Genomic DNA, 15,361 nt, shown 5'->3' on the forward strand with positions numbered 1-15,361 from the left:
TAGTGTTAGTTATTTTTAATTGCTTGGATTCTATTCCATTATTTTTATAGCTATAATTTATTTTATTTTTATTGAACTATAGTTGATGTAGCTATAATGTATTTTAAACCATGTTCTTTAAAAGTTAAGAAAGATAAAATTTTAAAGAGGGAAATAAAAATCACTAATAATCATCCCCCACCATAGCACAATTTAATATATTTATATATTCTTTTTTTCTCCTTAGGCCAAAAGCATGTATTGCCAAATTTTCAAGGTTGTGCATAATGTATTGTTATAAATTGTAATAAATAGCCAACATTTTAAACACTTGGTATGTGTGAATACACCGCTAAGTCTTTATAGAGAAAAATTTAGAATAATCCAATGAATTGGGTACCATTATCTCTATTTTACAGATGAGAAAACATAGCTATAGGAAGAATACATAACTTATGCAAAATTATGCATTTGGTAACTTCACTAGATTCACCCTAATCATCACCACCATCATTGCCAGTACTAAACATTCTGTCCCACTCTCTCTAAGACTGGGTGCTTTGCTGTAAAGAACTGCCTCGTTAGTGGTAGCTAGTGGACAGCTGTTTTTGATTATTTTGGAGTCACAAACCCCATTGAAAATCTGATAAAAGTTGTAGATTCTTTTCCTAGAAAAATTCATTGTACATAAACGTTTGCATAAATTTTCAGTCTGGGCATGTACTTCTTGAAGCCTATCTGTGGATCTTAGAAGTAGTTGTGAAATTCTAATGATTATATATAAATGACCTGGATTGCTTGTTAAACATGCAGATTACCTGATCCCACTGCCTAAAGTCTGGGCTTGGACTTAGGATCTGTCCTTTTTACAAACACTTCAAGTGATCTGGATGCAGGATTTGTTTTCTTTTTTTGGTGACGCCTTGCAGCTTGCAGGATCTTAGTTCCCCAACGAGGGATTGAACCCGGGCCACTGGCAGTAAAAGCACGGAGACCTAACCACTAGACCACCAGGGAATTCCCTGGATACAGGATGTTTTAAGAACACTGTTTACAAAACTGTATCCTGAGATTAAGAATCTTGTTATTCCATTGCTGTTTTAGAGTGGCTACCACACAGTACATGCTCTAAGTGTCTGGAAACAAGTCTTTATTATCAAATGATTTTACAAATGAGGACTGCCATTACAAACTCTGATGATGGCAGTAATGTATGATTTTATTGCTAATACTGCCACTCTACTTTTAGGTCTTCAGGTCTTCTATTTAGAAGAATCTCATGTATGTCTGGAAAAACATGATTGCTTAAATATTTCCTAATTACTTGAAAATAATCTGCAGAGATTATTTATTGATTTCCTTTGGTAATCAGTGACTTACTGTTTTTTAATAGAATTTTCTTTCAAGTTTCTTAACCCATTTAAAAGATAGTTTTAAATAAATTACTTGTCAGAATGTTTTCCCTAATTATATTTATTCGTAGGATGAACTTTCTGATGTCAGCCAGGGAGGATCTAAAGCTACCACTCCAGCATCAACAACTGCTTCAGATGTGGCAGCAATTCCTAGTGATACTCCCTTACATGAAGAGAATGAAGGATTTGGGAAGGTTGCAGATACACCAGATAAGTCAGAGAGAAGCAAGCATATTGAAGTACAGGTAGTCCAAGAAACTAGAAGTGTATCAACAGGTAAGTGACCCTACTTATTTACATACTGACAAAGTATTCAATAAATCCAGATGTGGATATGACATCTTTGGGGTGTTACTGCCATAGATTTATAAAACTGTATTCAATTGTAAATAAGCTTTAAGATGTGATGATTACATAAAGTTTTAGAGAGAAAAGTGGTGGGGCAGTGGCTGAGGGGTTGAGAGCTGAAAGGCAGGAGGACATTCTTTTTCTGTTCCCTACCTTAGGTCATTAGTCTTTGTCTTTAACTTCTCTGTATTTCACCCCTTAAATACAAGGAAAACAGTGAGTTCTGGCCTGGTGTACACTGCACTGTGTCCAGAGAAACACAAATGAAAACTTCCTTTGGTTATTTTTTAGTTGCTCATATTTACTGTTAATTGAATATATGACATATTATCTGTCTAACCTTGTGTTTCCTAGAATCAACTCTTTAAAATTTTTTATGATCAAATGATGTATTTACAACCATAGAAGCAATTTTCATAACGGGGGCAGTATGTGTTATATGCATTGTTTTTGTTATCTTGTTCTTTCCTAAGACTCTGCTGAAAATGAAGAGAAGTCAGAAGTTCAGGCAATCATTGAATCCACTCCTGAGTTGGATATGGACAAAGATCTCAGTGGATATAAAGGCTCAAGGTACTGTAAAAGCCCGATTAGGACATCTTATCCTTCCCTTTCCCCTCTCCCAAAGCACACTGTTGTCCCCTGGTCTCTGACCAGATAAAATGCATTCAAATGTTTTGCTGAAGAAATGTTGATGTTATATTTCAGTTTTCTCTTTTTTGAAGCTGGATATTGTACATAGTTTAAATCTTCTGTGAAGTGTTACCTTTGCAGCATCAGGGACTAGGAGCATGTGGACGGATGGGGAAAAAAGACAGCCAAGGAGTATTCCCTACTTTGTGGAACTGGGAAAAACATAACAGCAAAAGTGGGGAAAATATAATTTGAAGAAACGTTATTCCTTCCCCCAATCAGGAAGAAGACAATGTATTCCCTTCAAAACTGTAATGATCTCATTACTAGAAGAAATTAGTCTCATTTTAGTATCATTTTACATGGGGAGGCTATTTAGAGGTTAGAAGAGAATGGTATGTATTATCTTAATGAAGATCATCTGAAATATATTGATGTTCAAGAATGTCACACAGGAGCTGCTGCCTTTTAATTTCTTCCATAAATTTTATTTTTTAATTAATTAACAATGACCATAAAAATATGTGCCATTTTTTGGGTCACTGCTAGACATTATATGCAGTAGCAGTTAAAAAGCATGAGCCTAGAATAAGACTACATGCATTCAAATCCTGACTTGGATTTGAATCTGAGGTAAGTTTCCTCATCCATAAAAGGGAATTATGATAATACTTCAGATGGCTGTAAGGAGTAAATGAATCAATATATGTTAAATCATTGGCAAAGTGTCCAGTTCAATAAATGTTAGCTAACATTATTGTTACCTTCATTATTGTTTTATATCATTTTATCTTAATTATAACCTTATGAGGTTGATGTCTTCACCCCCATTTTACAGATAAGGAAGCTCAGAGTTGTACAGTAACTTGTCCAAGGTTACCAAGCTGGCAAGAGGTGGAGCTGGGATTCAATCTAGGACTCTGATTTCAAAGGCTGCGCTCTATTGAAAGATTTTTTTCTTTATTGTTTATTTAAGAAATTAAACAATGCAGAGTGTAAAAAGCGAAATTTGCTTCTTATTCATCCTCTCCTAAACCTAAGAGATGCAGCTACTTACTAACAGTTGTGCGCTCTTGTCATTCTGAACCTGTTTTTAAAAATCAAAAACATTTTTATTAGACTAAAGCATGTATGGCAGTATTAAGGTCAAATCATAATACAAAATATGAAGGGCAGTAGTAGGCCCTTACCCCTACTGACCCCTCATTCCCACTCCCAAGAGGCAGTCTCTATCACTTCTCAGGTCTCTTTGGGTATTTATCTTCAGGTATCTAAATCACATCCTATGCTGTTCTTCCTTGGTCTCTCTCTTTCTCAGTTGGGGTTCAGTGAGAAAATCAAGTCCTAATGCCCTAAGGCACCCCTTGTATATAATGAATTAGCTATACTCCTGTGCAGGGACTTCCCCGGTGGTCCAGTGATTGAGAATCTGCCTTGCAATGCAGGGCATGCCGGTTCAATCCCTGGTCAGGGAACTAGGATCCCACAAGCTGCGGGGCGGCTGGGCCCATGTGCCACAACTAGAGAGCCTGTGTGCTGCAACTACAGAGCCCACACGCTCTGGAGCCTGTGCACACTGCAACTACTGAGCCTGCACACCGCAGCTAGAGAAAAGCCCATGTACCGCAACGAAAGATCCCGTGCGCCGTTAACTAAGACCTGCTGCAGCCAAAAAATAAATAAATATTTATACTCCTGTGCATCTAGAACAGTACTAGCTATATACTTTCTTTGGGAGAATTGAGCAAATAGTCACTCAAATCATTTTCTGTATTCTGTGGATCAAATGAGGAGTCCTGGTTTAAAAAAGGCTGCAATATTAGCTATTGACTTTATAGGGCATAGCTCTTTAAACCATCATCTTTCCTTTCATCCTCCCAATATAATTATATCTCAGTTTCTGTTAAATTAACGTTCATTGTTTACATCATTACGATTATATAAATACTAATAACAGCCTAGCCACAGAATATACTATGATTACATTTCCTTTCTTTTACAACTTCGTTTTTCTTTAATTTAGTAAAGCCTCGGGGTTTTTTTTGGTTTTGTTCTGTTTGTTTCTTTTGCTTAGGTTTCTACATACCTATCACTAATTCACTAACAGATACCCTGCAAATCATAAATGTAAACATTCTCAAAATGGCCAAATATAAATAAAACCAGTTTCCTGGAACCTTCTGTTACCGTTCTCCAATGTAGACATTTTTGTGTTTGCTCTGGTCCTGGAATTTGCCCTCATTTTCATGCTGGGAATTCTTTTCACTTCTCTCCTTTGTTCCATCTTCTATTTCCTGGATACCATGACATCTAGCTTCTTGATTTATGCCTTTGTTTTCACAGAAATATTCTTACTAGCTTTCCTGGCAAAGGCTGTTTTGGAAGTAAGTTTTTTGAGAACTTGAATGTGATAAATGTCATTTAAAGGAATGATAGTTTGGCTGGATATAGAATTCCAGGTTGGGAAATCTTCAGAAGTTTTTATTCAGAATTGTGAGGACATTAATTCATTGTCATGTTTAGTGGAGTGTTGCCATTTGGATTCTTGCTTTTTTAATATATTCTCTGTAAGCTTTTAGGATCTTTATCCCTGTTTGTTGTTGTTTTGTTTGTTTTTTCCTTTTTAAAAATTCATGATGATGTGTTCAATGTAGGCATCTTCTTTTGTATCTGCAGTAGTCCTTTCATCTGGAAGTTCATATTTCCCCGTTGAGAAATTTTCTCTTATTTCTCCTTTTTGTTGTCTTTTCTTCTCTTTTTCTGGAACACTTATTAGGTAGATATTGAACATTCTGGACTGACCCTCACAATTCCCTTTTTCCCCTCTTTTCTGTCTCTTCTATTTTTGTTATAATTTCTGGATGATTTCTTCAACTTTCTCTTTCAACCCTCGTCAATTTTTTTTCTAAAAGTTTTTTTGTTTTTCTTGGATAGTTACTTTTTATAACACCCTACAGTTCTCTTACGGATGTAACTTTATTATGAAAATAAAATAAATTTTTTTTTTTAAGTTTTTGCTGCTGTCTGCATTCACTGTCTCCTTTTACTCTGAGTGTTTTGGACTCAATTTTATGATAAAGGCTTTCTTTGATCGTCTGGTTCTCTGTGGCTGTTTTGCTCATACTTAAGTAAATGACATTGATTCTCCAGTTTTCTGCCTATAACATTTAACCTTGGCTTCCATTGTTCAGGAAGCAATGCCAGGAGAAGGGAGGTCTCACTGTCCTGGAGGGTTGGATTTAGGTCTCATATAGCTTCTTGTGCTGTCTTTCATCACATCCCTCTATCTTATGTTCCCTCTTGCATGCTTCTCTCTGCAGATTGCTGGTTCCTTCAATTCCTGAGCCTTTCAGGGGTTCTGGCAGCATGGTGACTTCCTTCCTAAACACTAATGGCTTAAGTTGAAGCTTTGTCTGGTCTGTTAAATCAATTTCTACTGTTTGCCCATCTGTTTTCTATCTTATATAATTTTGTTCACATTTCATCTGCTGTAGTTTCTTTTTCTGTTCCCTGTGTCCTTGTGGGTGTATACTTTTTAAATTCCTTTACTGTCATTTCAGTTGAGTTTCTGAATTATTGGGTGATAAATGACTGTGTCCATCGTATTTAACTGGAAATCCTGTGCAGACTTTTTTCTATTAATGTAACACTAATGCACAAACACGTACATTTCCCCATTCTCCTCCATACCCCTGCAAAAAGGGCTTATATTATACATACTGTATTGCAACTTGCTTTATAAAAAGCACCTTTATATAATGGGTTTCTTTCATTTCTAAAGCTGTATTTTAAATGTTTTTAAAGTTAAAAGTTGAAACTTTTAGGTATATCCATAACTTATTTTATCTGTGCCCTGTTAATGATCACTTGGGTTGTTTCAACTTTTTGCTGCTCTGACCATCCTTTTACATACATAATTGCCTTCTTGTGACAGGGGCTTTGTAGGATTTTTTTTTAAATTTGTGGCCACGCTGCACAGCTTGCGGGATCTTAGTTCCCCAACCAGGGACTGAACCCCAGCCACTGCAGTGAAAGCACCAAGTCCTAACCACTGGACTGCCAGGGAATTCCCTGTAGGAATTTTTTTAACATCAAGTTCTTGGGTCAGTGGGTATTTACATTTTAAATTTTGATATTGCCAAGTTGCCCTTAAAAGAAAAGTAAAATGGCCATGCTAATTTATACCCAGACAACGTGGACCATGGTAGTTAAGATCATGGATTCTGAAGCCTGGCTGCCTGGGTTTGAGTTCTGCCTCTTTGACTCATTTGCTGGATGATCTTGGCAAATTCCATAACCTCTTTAGTTTCCTCTTCTGTAAAGTTGGGATAATAGCAGCAGATCTTTTGTAGAGTAGGTGTGAAGGTTTTAATAAGGTAGTCTGTGAAAGGACTTAGACCAGTGCCTGAACAATGCAGAGTAGTGCTCTCTTTTAGCTGCCATTTACTGTTTTGTGTTTGCTAGGATCTCACTGCAAAAACATTCTATATATTCATCAACAGTTCTCTCTGTGGAGTTTAATGGGAATCTCTTATGACACCCTTGAGAAATCCTTTTAAGTTATATTTTATATTAAATGTAAATTACAGGTTAAAAATTCCTTTGTAACTTAGCCTTTTGTATTCATTTTGCACTGTTGAAAACATCTTTGACATATTTGTTGATTTGGTTTTGTTTTTTTCTGCCTAGCACTCCCACCAAAGGCATAGAGAACAAAGCTTTTGATCGCAATACAGAGTCTCTCTTTGAAGAACTATCGTCAGCTGGTTCAGGTCTAATTGGAGATGTGGATGAAGGAGCAGATTTACTAGGTATGATAGTTTATCTGAAGTAGTATCATACTGTTTTAAAAATAGATTTTTAAAATGACTTAATTGAAAATTTCTTTAAAATGTCTCTAACTGTCCAGTGGGGCAGAGTTATTGCACTTTTACATAATTAATAAGACTGTATTCTTTGAGATAATGGAAGTTTTAAATGAGAATATCTTCACTTATGGATGTGCCTAGAATTGAATTACATTTTAGTTTGTATTTTGAATTCACGTCACACAATTTATTGAACTCCTGCTATATTCTGAGAACAGTATTACATAGAAGAAGCACAGTGATATATGTATATATGGGGTATATGTATAGATGTATAGATTTATGGATTGATGGATAGTTAATTCCTGTCTTAAATAGCGTTCATTAAATCCTGTTGACCTTAATTAAATAAGAAATTATAACACTTGATTTTTCTGAGATTTCACGGAGTATTCTGTTTTAGCTCTTTGGGAAATGTAATCATTTTAGAGTTTGTATTGTTGAAGAATATCTAGTTTGAAAAGGATAATGCATTTGGCTCTTCTACTATTTATCTGGTGACCTTTGCCAAATAGCTTAACCTCTCTGGGCATTAGTTTCTTTGTGCATAAAAAGAAAGAGTTCAAGGGTTGGACAAGCTGCGGCTCATGGACCAAATCCAGCTCACCTCCGATGTGTACGAGTAGAGTTCACACAGCCACACTCATTTTTCACGGATTGTTTATAGTTTCTTTTACCCCACAACAGCAGAGTTAAGTTGTCTGTAACAGATTATGTGGTTTACAAAGCCTAAAATATTTACCATCTGGCCCTCTACAGAAAAAGTTTGCTCTGCTCTAGGTGATCTCTGAAGTTCCTTTCAACAATAATTACATGAATGGGACTTCCCTGGATGTCCAGTGATTAAGACTCTGTGCTTCCACTGCAGGGGCACAGGTTCAATCCCTAGTCGGGGAACTAAGATCCCTCAAGCCATGAGGCGCGGCCAAAAAAAAACCTTACATGACATGTCAGTTAGCTTTGGTGTGCCTTTCTTATAACTTAAGACCTTACAGAAATGGAAAATGTTATAGTATTAAAAAAAATCTATGCCTTTGGGATGGATTCTGGTCTCCAAACATTTTTTGTATCCCTTAGTGTAAATTCAGTACAGATTACACTGTTCTCAAAAGGTGCTGTTTGTCAGTTCTTGTGAACCTAGAGAGGTGTTACTTGCGTTCATTTATGTTAAATTTATTGGTTACTAGTTATGTCCTCGACAAGTATTTTTTGAAGGAAATACAAGTTCTGTCTAAACAGAGCTCACAGTCTTATGTAAAGTAAGAGAGATTGAAAGTACGTAAATAAAACTGAGTTAGACATAGACTCCCACCATTTAAAGTCTTAGTAAAACGTTGGATGCAATTGAATGAGCTTGTATTTCTCAAGAAAGGCTAAAAGATTAATTCTTAAGGAGCACTCCATTTTTACATTTAAATTTATACTCTTTGTTAAGATTATGCATGAAAAGTTCCTTTTAAGATTTGATTGGTTTAAGAAACTGATTCCCTGGCAAAAATTGAGGGGCAGATGCAAAAAAATGTTAGAAAGAAGAATTTTTTAATGTTTAAACTTATATTCAGATTTATATACAGTGAGGTTCAATTTTTTGTTTTAACAAATGCATAGAGTTGTATAACCACCACCAGAATCAATATACATCATCTAAAAAAAAATTCCTTCTTGCTTCCCCTTTGTATTTAACCAGAATGAAGTACTTTTTAAATGTTCTTTGTACACTCTGCTTCCTTATAATCCAGTATTGAGTAATATCATTATTGAGGTTATTGGCCCCAAACTTTCTTCCCTGTAGAGTTAAGAAGCCACATAGTACTTAGAAATAATTGTGGTCTTTTAAATCAAGTGTTTTCCGAAAGCTTCCATTCTTTAAGTCAGAAAATGAAGCATAATAAATAGGTTAAAAGCAAAATTCTGATTTCCTTTCCACTTTGAAAAAAAGAAATAGACTGTAAATTACTGTCTTCTCCCTTTTGCAGATACTGATACATTTATCTTTAGAATGTTCCAGATTAGAAGTTTTAATATGTCACCTTACGTGTAGTGACTTAAGCCTACATGAATACTTTTGGTCAGAGATGTTAAATGACATCTCCAAGGCACATAGTTTTTCCTTGGCTTCTCTTCTGGTCAGTTCAGTGATAGTAATTGCAGTGTAACACTCACTAAATGGAACATAGTTAAACTAGTAAAATCGTTTCTCACAAAGTTCCTTAAATGAACGTTGGTTGATAAATAAGTACATAGTCCATTTCTATAGCTCATTATTCATTTTTCTAATTGCTGTGTTGTTGTAAAACTCTTCCCTTGTTTTTGAAATCATTATGCATGTAGTCAGTATTTAGATTACTTTTTTCAGATTTTAGTAATTTAAAAGAGATGATCCCCCACAGTTTGTCCTTTACCTTGATTGATGTCTCATCCCTTGACTTTATTTCCAATGATCCTTTTCTCTATTCACTTTAGTCACTTACCCTCCATGGCCACGTTCTAGAACTTGGAAATCATATATTCATACATCCTACTCTTGAGGTTTTCATTCTCTTGATTAAATTCTATTTTTTCAACTTCACTATTTTTACTAACTTCTTCCTGTTATCATTTAAACATGTTCAGGTCTTTTCCATTTTAAAATAAAACTACTGCCCTCCTCTGACTCCCTATCTTTAGTACCTTTCCACCCTATCACTTACTCTTCTCCCATTTCCAGGCGTGCTTTTTTGCAGAAATATCGGTGAGATAGGCGTCTGTTATGAGCCTGGCACTATTCTAGATGCTTGTGATACACCAGTGGACAAAACAGACTTCTTGAAAGGGTGGCTACTTTTAACTGGGAGGATTTCCCCAGTCCCACTTGCACCTCATCTGACTACAATCTGGCATTCTGCCCCACACTAACCTTCCCTGAAACAACTTCTTGTTTGCTATATCCAGCTGTTCCTTCTAAGTTATTTCACATGACTTCTCAAATAGCATTTGTCTTTAAAACGGTCTTTGCTGGGTTTCTGTGGTATCAGACTTCCCTGCATTCGTTCCTGCCTCTGACTATTTCTTTTCAGTCTTCTTTTCAGGACCCTCTTTCTCTGCCCATTCTTCAGATGTTCCTGGCCCAGTCTTGCTTCCATGTTTGGGAGGTCTGATTTGCTCTTGTTTCTTGGCTTTCATGGCTAATTGCTCCCAAGTCTTTCTCTCCGTCCAAGATTTTTTTCTGCAGCCCCAGACTATTACTTCCAAACAGCCCATTAGACATCTTTAAGATGATTTGTAGAACTTTGTAGTTGATATGCCTGAAGCTCAGCTCATCAACATCTTTCTTTACTGTCCTGTCCCCAAAGGCTGTTCTTATACCAGCATATACTAACTCAGTGAATAACCTCACCATCAACTCAGTTCTCCATCCTAAATCTCTCACACTTCCCTCAAAACCAGTCATGAAGGATTGTTTGCGTCCTTTCTTAAAAAAGAAAATCTATGTATCTGTCTCTGTATCTCCTTCTTGCCTCTGATAAAATGGAATATCCTCCTCCAGGAGTTCTGCCTTGATCCCCTAGTTAAAGCTCAGTTGTCTGGAAACATATTCCCATAGGACTGCAGTTTATTATGCAACTCTTCATAATACTTTATTGTGGTTTTTTAGTGTGCCTGTCTCCCTGGCTAGACGATAAGCTCAATGTGGCAAAGACAACTATATCTTTTGCTCACTGTTGAGTCTTTGGGACATAGCACAGCAGCTAAGTGAATGGATTGTTAAATAGTTTTAACAGTTTTGTTTCACCTCTAAACCTACGCTTCTTTACCTTTTGGAATTAAAACTCTTTTACAGGAGAATTTGTAAGAGAGTAGTGTACTTTTGGAAGAATGCACATACAGAAATAGATAAAATTGTGCATACTTTCTCAAGGAAGTGACATAATCCAGAGCCCATCTATGGACTGAGCTTGAGAATCAGTGCTAAAATCCAAATGAGATGTCTATTTTTAAAACCGTCAGGCAGTTTTTTTGCTTGTTTTAATAGGTAAGGTTTCCAAATACGTCAGACCTAAGTTTATGCTTAGTTGAAGTCATGAATAGAAATGGGGCCACTTCAAGTTACGTTTTTCTTATAGTTATTAGTTAGTTTTTATTGATACATTTTAAAGTGAAAATTTTGGATGATCCTATTGGTTATATATTAAATTTATACACTAGGTTTTAGGAGAACTCTTCATTGGGAAGGTGTAAACTCTAGAAACTACATTATAGGATATGATTTCCATAGAGTACATATTTCAAAAATTTTTCCTATTTATACTTTATTGTGTTTGGTTTCTCTACATCTTTTCAATTTTATCAGCTCCTCTCTCTCATTTTGAAATAAGTGAGTGTAGATCTTGCTTTCTGAAAACAATCTAATTGAGATTCTCATTCGTTTTTTCTCTTGGGCTGCTTACCCAGGGGAATATTCTGGTGTGTATGCTTTTAAATTCTTTAATATTACTGCTTTTTAAGCTAGGTGGTCTTGGCTGCTGTTCTCATTTAATGCTTTCTCTTTTTTTTTTCTGCTCAACTATTTTTCCCCCGCATATATTTTCAGCTTTTATGCTTATCTCCCTATGTGCTTGAGAGTTTAGCAAACATAGTCATTATATAAACTTTTTTCACCCAACCTTAACCATATTTCTTTTGACTCTATAGCTTTATTGAAAAGTTAACATTAGTGTTTAAAGCAAATATTTCAACATATCTTGTCAAAATTCATTTTTAAATTGGAATTTGGAAACTTTTAGTTAGTCTTTATTTTCAGCTTTTGGAAATATGTAGATGATTAAATAAGCTACTGTTTCTGATATTTATTCTTCATGACAGAAGTACCTTCTTCTTTAAGAATATTTGGGGTAATTATAATACAGACAAAATATGAGTCCATATGTGAGCATTGAACTTTTAGCATTCCTAGATTAGTTGCATTTTAAATTATCTTTAAGTTATTTGAAATATTACCTCTTTTTTTAAAATAAAGAGACATGTTAACTCCTTTAACTTACATTGTTTTCATTAGAGATATTTACTTCCTTTTTTAGGTGGGTTATGAATATTACTTCCATTGTATGTGATTTACCAATATTAGTGGAGTGATGGGTTTTTTGTTGTGCTTGCTTTGCGCTGTTGTAACTTTCTGAGGTATATTCCCTAATGTGTTGTTTGATTTCTTCAGTTTCTTGTGAGTAGCAAACTAAATAGCTTTCTTCTCCCTAAAGATCACTACATTGGATCTTGCATTGAATGCTCTACCGCCTACCTTACAGTACTCATTAAATTATTAAGCATGATTGTATAAATTGACCGCTAAGCATTATCATTTCAGAGGTGGCACTTTGAAGAAATCTTTATATTATTGATCTGGGATTTTCACTCTAATTATATTCAATTTTATTTTGCAAAAGAATTGGTAACATATCAGAACATCCTTGTGAATGGAGGAAGTCACCTTGATTTCTGTCTTTTGCACATCATTATGCATTAAATCATGACATTGTGATTTCAGATGTTTTTCATATCATGCCTAAAACTACAGATTAATGATCTTTTTTCGTTCTGTTTCTTACATAAAACATTTCTTGTTCTTTGTTTTTGCTTTACATGGAATGCATGGGCTTTAAGACCATAATTTCTTTGGTAAGGTTTCATCTGCATTGGGGTCTTTCTTGTTTCTTCCTGTTCTCTATTAATAAGACCTAATTTTTAGGCAAAAGCCTGCAATAACAGGTGTGATTTAGAAATGATTTCTGATCCATATTAATGCTACTCTCTTTTCCCCCTAAATACTGCTACTTTTTAGAATATTTGGCAGAAAAGTCTTCATTCTTTTGAAATATTATCTATGAGAAGCAAAATACAGACTAAGAAAATCTTTAGCTTTGTTTTGTGGTAGATAATTATTTATAATTTTATAATCCATACAAGTAGATACATAAAATGAAATTATAGACAAAATGAGATTACTAAAGGACAGATAAAATTTATAAAATAAAATTTGAGACTATAGCTTATTATAAGTTTATATAATTTTAATAAATTTATTTTCAAAGTTTTTATCTTTTTTCTTTGATAGGAATGGGTCGTGAAGTTGAGAATCTTATATTGGAAAATACACAACTGTTGGAAACCAAGTAAGTATATGCAAAATTTTAACAGGGAACAAAAGATACTGAATTTTCTTCTCATCCAATTCAATGGCACATCTTTAATTTAACATAGCACGAATGCAGTCTCACTACCCCACGTCCTTCCCCTTCTCTGTGTGTGGGCTTGTGCATACACACGTACACAAGCAAATAGTTAATGGGACCTAATTTCACTGATGGTATGTTTCATTACTCTGTTCTTTTCAGAAACAGATTTTGATCTCCTTTCTACCCTGCAAGTATCCACGCCTTTCTCTTAATCTTCTGGATGTGTCCTATGTGGTTTTTGCTCCCTCCCCTGGGATATCTATTTTCTTCTCTCTCCTCTTGGGGCTTCTTTTATTTCTGCATAAATGTTTTTATCTATATGCGGCCCACCTCTTCAGAACTCTCCTCCATAGTAGCAATTTGTGGAGTCTTACTTAGGCCCTCAAACACAATGGAGTTTTGTTTAGTGCAGTGGGTCCTGAGTTACGTGGAAAAGCAGATCAGGCCCCTTTGTAAATTTGCTGTGTCAGAGCAACTTTGGAACATCTGTGTATATCCAAAACAGAACATAGCTCTAATGACGTCCTATGTCCACGATGCGCAAAAGGAGCTAGATCTTAGATTTTTTTTTTTTCATTTTTTTCAAGGTTAGACTTTCTTATTAATTATTAAAGGTAAATTCAAGGATTAATTTTACTTTGTTGATTAGATAATATCTTTTCAGAACTTATTAAGGACGGTACCCTTACGGATGCTATTTGGTTTTTTGTTTGTTTGTTTAATTAACCACTTTATTTTATTTATTTTCGGCTGCGTTGGGTCTTTGTTGCTGTGTGCGGGTTTTCTCTAGTTGCAGCGAGCGGGGGCTGCTCTTCGTTGCGGTGTGCAGGCTTCTCACTGGGGTGGCTTCTCTTGTTGCGGAGCATGGGCTCTAGGTGCACAGGCTTCAGTAGTTGCAGCACACGGGCCCTAGAGCATTCCGGCTTCAGTAGTTGAGGCGCGTGGGCTCAGAAGTTGCGGCATGCAGGCTCTGGGGCACACAGACTTCAGTAGTTGTGGCGCACGGGCTTAGTTGCTCCGCAGCATGTGGGATCTTCCCGGACCAGGGATCAAACCCATGTCCCCTGCATTGGTAGGTGGATTCGTAACCACTGCACCACCAGGGAAGTCCTGGATGCTATTTGTTAAAAGTTTAATTTTATTTAATTCTGACTTTTTAATAATTTAGTGGTCTGCCTTGCCTTATCCATTTATTCTTCTTTTTAAAACAATATTTATTTATTTGTCTGCGCTGGGTCTTAGTTGCGGCATGCATGATCTTCATTGCAGCATGCGGGATCTTTAGTTGCAGCATGTGAACTCTTAGCTGCAGCATGTGGGATCTAGTTCTCTGACCAGGGACCTAATCCGGGGCCCCCTGCATTGGGAGCATGGAGACTTAGGCACTGGACCCCCAGGGAAGTTCCTCTGTTTATTCTTTGTCTGATAAGAAAACAGACCATTGCTTTGTGGGTTTTTTTTTTTTAACCTTTATCTACAGACAACATCAGGTAGAATACCTTTGAAGGTTTCAGTCATTATTTAGCTTTATGATTGTAGTTACTTTAGTCTACAAGAGAAATAAGCTGTGAGATAGAAAGAATATTTACTTGTAATGGTGCTCTTGAAATATGTGTTTCTTAGAAATGCGTTGAATGTAGTGAAGAATGATTTGATAGCAAAAGTGGATGAACTTACCTGTGAGAAAGACGTGCTGCAAGGGGAGTTGGAGGCTGTGAAACAAGCCAAGCTGAAGCTAGAGGAGAAGAACAGAGAATTGGAGGAAGAGCTTAGGAAGTAAGTTTTCACTATATTGTTCTAAACCAAACAAGCTTTGCCAGTGTGCCACCAAGGTTATAGGTGTAACCCCGAGACTGCTACCTTTAGCGCTCTCGTCACGAAGGCCCCAGAGCTGCCTGGGATAGGGTTA

The 15,361-nt window shown here is 35.9% G+C and overlaps 1 protein-coding gene across 9 annotated transcripts in view; it reads left to right on the forward strand.

Annotated features, from left to right (window-relative positions):
* The window catches only part of SPAG9 (sperm associated antigen 9), a 149,112-nt gene that overhangs the window by 100,893 nt on the left and 32,858 nt on the right, over positions 1-15,361 (forward strand). For all 9 annotated transcript variants that reach the window (XR_003791846.1, XM_029210897.1, XM_029210898.1 and 6 more), the window contains 5 exons: positions 1,463-1,670; positions 2,216-2,315; positions 7,065-7,186; positions 13,332-13,389; positions 15,076-15,228. Coding sequence is in view for 8 of the 9 variants with exons in the window: in XM_029210897.1 (XP_029066730.1) it covers positions 1,463-1,670; positions 2,216-2,315; positions 7,065-7,186; positions 13,332-13,389; positions 15,076-15,228 (641 nt within the window). In the remaining variant the exon portion in view is untranslated. The remainder of the gene's footprint in view (positions 1-1,462; positions 1,671-2,215; positions 2,316-7,064; positions 7,187-13,331; positions 13,390-15,075; positions 15,229-15,361) is intronic.

The sequence above is a fragment of the Monodon monoceros genome, unplaced genomic scaffold (assembly GCF_005190385.1).
Source record: "Monodon monoceros isolate NGI ecotype Baffin Bay Population unplaced genomic scaffold, NGI_Narwhal_1 Super_Scaffold_9, whole genome shotgun sequence".
Lineage (NCBI taxonomy): Eukaryota > Metazoa > Chordata > Mammalia > Artiodactyla > Monodontidae > Monodon > Monodon monoceros.